We start from the raw sequence: 4657 nt of genomic DNA, 5'->3' as shown, positions 1-4657 counted from the left end.
CTTTTTTTTTCTTTTCCAATAATTCTTTGGTACGGTCAACTTGCCGAGAAAATAACCCTGGAAGCAAATTCTGGTTCACGGGGTTTCATTTGTTCTTAAAGAGACGAATGGAGTTTCTCATACATTGGCTGCTCATTTCTTTGAATGTTTCAATGTTTGTCGAGCACGGATGGCCAATTGGGTTCTAGATCAAGTTGGCCACTAAAAATATGAGAACAAAAAAAATTTGCATCACCAAATAAAATATAAATATATATACACACAGACACACACTAATTTATATAGGTAGGGGAGAATTCACATTGGAATTAAAATAATGGTATAGTCCATATATGATATATAATATAATATATATATATATTTATATGTATACTCTGATTTTCCATCAGACTCACGGAACATATAAAATATAAATCCAGCATGCGAAATTGGGAACATCGATCAGCCAAATTCAACCATCACATGCCATGCATTACTTTGTTTGCTTGTTATTAAATTGCTTTAGAATATGTCACTATATAAACCAATCATATTTGGTCTCCAAAATTACCACATTTTGATCACTAAAAAAAAAAAAAAACGCAACATTCTTGTAGAGATATATCTACAACCATGAAGCAATTTTCTTCCATATTCATTGTCCTTCTGCTAGTGTCGTCGATTTTATCGTCCAAGATCCGCATCTGCTTGTGCGTGAAGATGAAAGGTGATGTCGGAAATAGTTTTAATCATAGGAAGATCAATATCAACTGTGTGCCAGGAGATTATTACCAAGGTGGTGAAGAAGGAAACGGTGATGGAAACTCATCATGTGGTTGTGAAGACGGGAGTGATGGTGGTGATGGCGACATCGGCAGCGGCGGAGAGGATTCGGATCGATCGTATGGTGGAGGTTATGGTTTTGGCGGGGGAAGAGGTGGTGGCGGTGGTGGAGGAGGAGGCGGGGGTGGCGGAGGTGGTTGTGGTGGTGGAGGAGGAGGACGGAACTAAAGGTTGTTTTATGCATGGCTTCCAATGAAGTTAGAAGGATTTTCTTGATTTCTTTTTTTTTTTTTTTTTGTTTTTTTGTTTTCCTTTCACTTTTATTCCCATGTAGCTTTTTATCCTGAGATGTCCTTGTGTGGTATCCTTTGATCAAACCGTGGGTCATACATTTTTCCAATTTTTATTACATTTTCAATTTTTTTTTTCATTTCTTATCTCAATTTATTCCATAATTAGCCGTACTTCAACAAAAACATGAGCTCTAGAAATAATTGAATAATAATTTAATTAACTAAAATAATAAAAATAAAATTATTTTAACTAAATAGTAATAAAATAATGATTATTTATTTTATGCATTATTAGTTCAGCAATACAGCCAAACACAATCTAATTTAATAACCGAAGAGTTGAGACTTAAGACAGAGATAGAAAAGAATAGTAGGTCTGACGAGTTTTGGTAGGGAGGCAGTAATAAATATTTGATAAGTAATATCTGGCATAAGATACAAACATACGCTGTTCAGCAGAGACCGTACAGGTGGAATCCATGCAAAAGAAAATTTCAGCTCTCATAATTATCAATGAGTTGTTACTGGGTGAGCCCAAAATTATGGCCCGTTTAGTTTGCTGATTCGAGTTTAGATGCGACTTTTTATAAAAAATTTTTTACTGCAGTAAAAAAGTTAAATGTGATTGTTTTTGAAAACTTTTTACTGTAGTAAAACTTAAATTATAAACTCGAATCGGTGAAATAAACGAGGCCTTAATGATTTGATAATAAAAATTTCCTACATTTCACCGATTTAATTTTCAAATCCAGTTTTATTATGATTAAAAAGTTTGACAAATAATTACATTTAACTTTTTATATTACAATTGAAAACTCTCATATAAAATCACATCTCAATTTAAATTAAAAAGTTACATCTAAACTCAAATTAAAAACTCGAATCGCTTAACTAAACGTGACGAAAGATTATCACAATTCACAACGTACTTGTAAGTATTCTCATCATCATGCGGTTGGTATCTTAACAAGCAGCTCAAATTAAGGTAGGTACATCAACAATCCAGTAGCCAAAAAAAATGTACCTTAACAATCAGCTAAAAGAAATTATAAAATTTCGTCTGAAAAGAAACAAAAACATAATTAGTTATAAACATGTTTTGGAACAAAGTTTTCAAAAGATCAAGCTACCGTTTATTTTACGGATTTGAGTTTAAAATTTGAGTTTTGTTATAATAAAAAGTTTTCAGAAACAATAACATCTAACTTTTTTTTCTATAGTAAAAAGCTCGCACATAAAATCACATCTCAATTTAAATTAAAAACTTAAATCAAGAAGTAAATGGCCCCAAGTGCTATCAAATAGTTTTTACTCAGCTTGAACAAACATACTTTTAGAGTAAACTCTATTGATAAAAAGAAGATAATCTTGTGGCGTGCCTATACGCGCCATATAGTTAAATACATTCTGATGAAACATCGCATTTTTTTATCGCAAAGATATTTTGTATATTGTGCAAAATTATAAGAATATTAAACAATTTATTTAAGTAATTAGGATCGATGTTTGAGTAATTTATGGTATCAGTTATTTTCTTTCACACTTTCACCTTTAAAAAAAAAAAAAAAAAAAAAAAAACAGAATTAGAGAGGTGCTATTTAAACGTCTTGGAAGCGTGTCATTCCAAATCTCTGTAAAACCGGCAATATTAATCTCGTTACTTAAATCTAATTCTTGTATGTTTGCGGATTATTTAGAGCCTAATTAATGACAACAATATTGATCATTTCAAACATTTGCGTTTGGATTTTCGAGACATGGAAACCTCTACTTATTATTTTTGTTATCTATCTTATAATTCCGTAAACATATTTAGAAACATGTATAGCTCCCATTTATTTGCAATATATGGCTAACCGTTGGAAATAAGAAAAAAAGCTCAAAGCCACAGTCCATGAGACAAATGATCAAAAACAGAACCGAAACATCAATAATGATCATTGAAATAGAAGTACAACTTGCTGGCAAATACCTAATTAGAACATAAAACTACAACGCCAAATTAGAAAAAGCAGAGAAGAACAAACACAAAATAACGACACACGGTTCAAATGCATGTCTCCTAAGGGACATGTACAAAACATCTTAGCCAGCACCTACAAACACAAATCCTCAAAACACTACTAATTGAGGAACAACTGATCAATCAAGGATGCAAGATGCCACCACCAGCACCCGCAGCACCGCCGACGCCAGCCCCCGCTGCACCACCAACACCACCGACGCCACCGCCAACTCCACCGACTCCTCCTACGCCGCCAAGTCCCCCAGCTCCACCTAGGCCACCAACACCACCTCCTATTCCCCCAACACCGCCTATCCCACTGAATTTGCCAATCGTACCGATGCCCCCGAGCGTCGGCAGCACCCCGGCCACGCCGGCATAGCCCCCCATCCCGGCAAAACCACCGACCCCGCCGTAGATGAAGTTCTTCTTGTCGTCAACCGCCGCTGGCGACTCGGCCCCCTTGGGTGAAGTTGCATGCAAAAGGGTGGTTGTTTCCTCACTAGGGTTAACATCATCAGTCGTAGCAGTAGTACTCGGCACATTACGTGCAGTAGTTGCATGGATAGACACTAGGGCAAGCACAAAAATGGAAAACCAATATTTGATCTTCATGATGTCTCTCGAGCAGAGTGTTTGTGTGTGTTATGTGAAAGGAAAACAATTTGGGTGGGCTTGAGAATTAAGGGTTTGCTTGCAATTTTGCATGCATGGCGAGAGAATTATATAGGAGTTTTTTAGGAGGTGGGGGACAGTTGAGGGCAATAAATTAAAGGGTCGTAGAGTAAATGGAGAGGAAAATATAGTTGGCTAGCTTTTTTCCCTTTTTTTTTTTTTTGTGTGTATTTTTTATGATCTCGAAAAGAGAAATTCTTTGAATTTGGGATCAGAGAGTTAGGTGGAATCAAAAGAAGAGAAAATTTAAGGATGCTCATATACATGTCATGTCGTGATCTTATGAAGTGCCATCAGATTAATCGATTGGGTTTGTGACTCGTGTATCTTTCCTGAGGACTCGGCGACTATAATTTATGTTGCAATTAAATACAATGTTGATCTACTCTGAACCACTAATTGAGCTCAACGTGTCTCCATTTTTTTCTTTGATAAATTGTCTACAACTCTCTATATTAATATAAAATGCATGTAATTACAAATGAATTAAGATGGAACTTGCATTATTAGTCCAAATGTGGAGGTTAGGTCAATCCAACATCTAAATAGGTTGTTATGTAGTCTTAGTTAGAAATTAAATAGGAATATTGGTGGTATATATGTTAAAACAACCATTTACAACTATATATATTGAATTTTCGTAGTATACACAGATGTAACTACTCGACGTGATGTCAGCATAGACGCTTTCCTTTTTTTTTTTTTTTTTTTCCTTTTTAAGTTTTTTATGGGTTTTATTAGAAAGATTTTTACTAAGACTTGTTATGGGAGCTAAGTTCCAAAGGAGTACTAGTTTCGGCTTAATCTTCTATTGTTAGCTGCCGCTTGTTATTTTTTAGTTTCCTAATTATGGTTTTGGTGTTTTCGGCTTTTTGTTATATTCTAAATCCTGGTATTTTTCTTAGTATTATATATTATTGTT

At 34.7% G+C, this 4657-nt stretch overlaps 2 protein-coding genes across 2 annotated transcripts; one reads left to right on the top strand and one right to left on the bottom strand.

Annotated features, from left to right (window-relative positions):
* Positions 1-612: 612 nt before the first annotated feature.
* LOC21388120 (glycine-rich cell wall structural protein 1.0) lies at positions 613-990 on the top strand. Its single transcript, XM_010108386.1, has one exon. It carries the CDS (start codon positions 613-615, stop codon positions 988-990), a length of 378 nt encoding a protein of 125 aa, XP_010106688.1.
* Positions 991-3201: 2211 nt separating this feature from the next.
* LOC21388119 (glycine-rich protein 5) lies at positions 3202-3675 on the bottom strand. Its single transcript, XM_010108385.1, has one exon. The coding sequence runs from the start codon at positions 3673-3675 to the stop codon at positions 3202-3204; it is 474 nt and encodes a 157-aa protein (XP_010106687.1).
* Positions 3676-4657: the final 982 nt, after the last annotated feature.

This window comes from Morus notabilis, unplaced genomic scaffold, assembly GCF_000414095.1.
Source record: "Morus notabilis unplaced genomic scaffold, ASM41409v2 Scaffold447, whole genome shotgun sequence".
Taxonomy (NCBI): Eukaryota; Viridiplantae; Streptophyta; class Magnoliopsida; order Rosales; family Moraceae; genus Morus; species Morus notabilis.
Note: the sequence above shows the minus strand (reverse complement) of the source record. Positions and strands in the feature narration are given on the sequence as shown.

Excerpts from the sequence above, each read along its gene's own strand:
- LOC21388120 (XM_010108386.1), top strand. The coding sequence starts at position 613 with ATGAAGCAATTTTCTTCCATATTCATTGTCCTTCTGCTAGTGTCGTCG.
- LOC21388119 (XM_010108385.1), bottom strand. The coding sequence starts at position 3,675 with ATGAAGATCAAATATTGGTTTTCCATTTTTGTGCTTGCCCTAGTGTCT.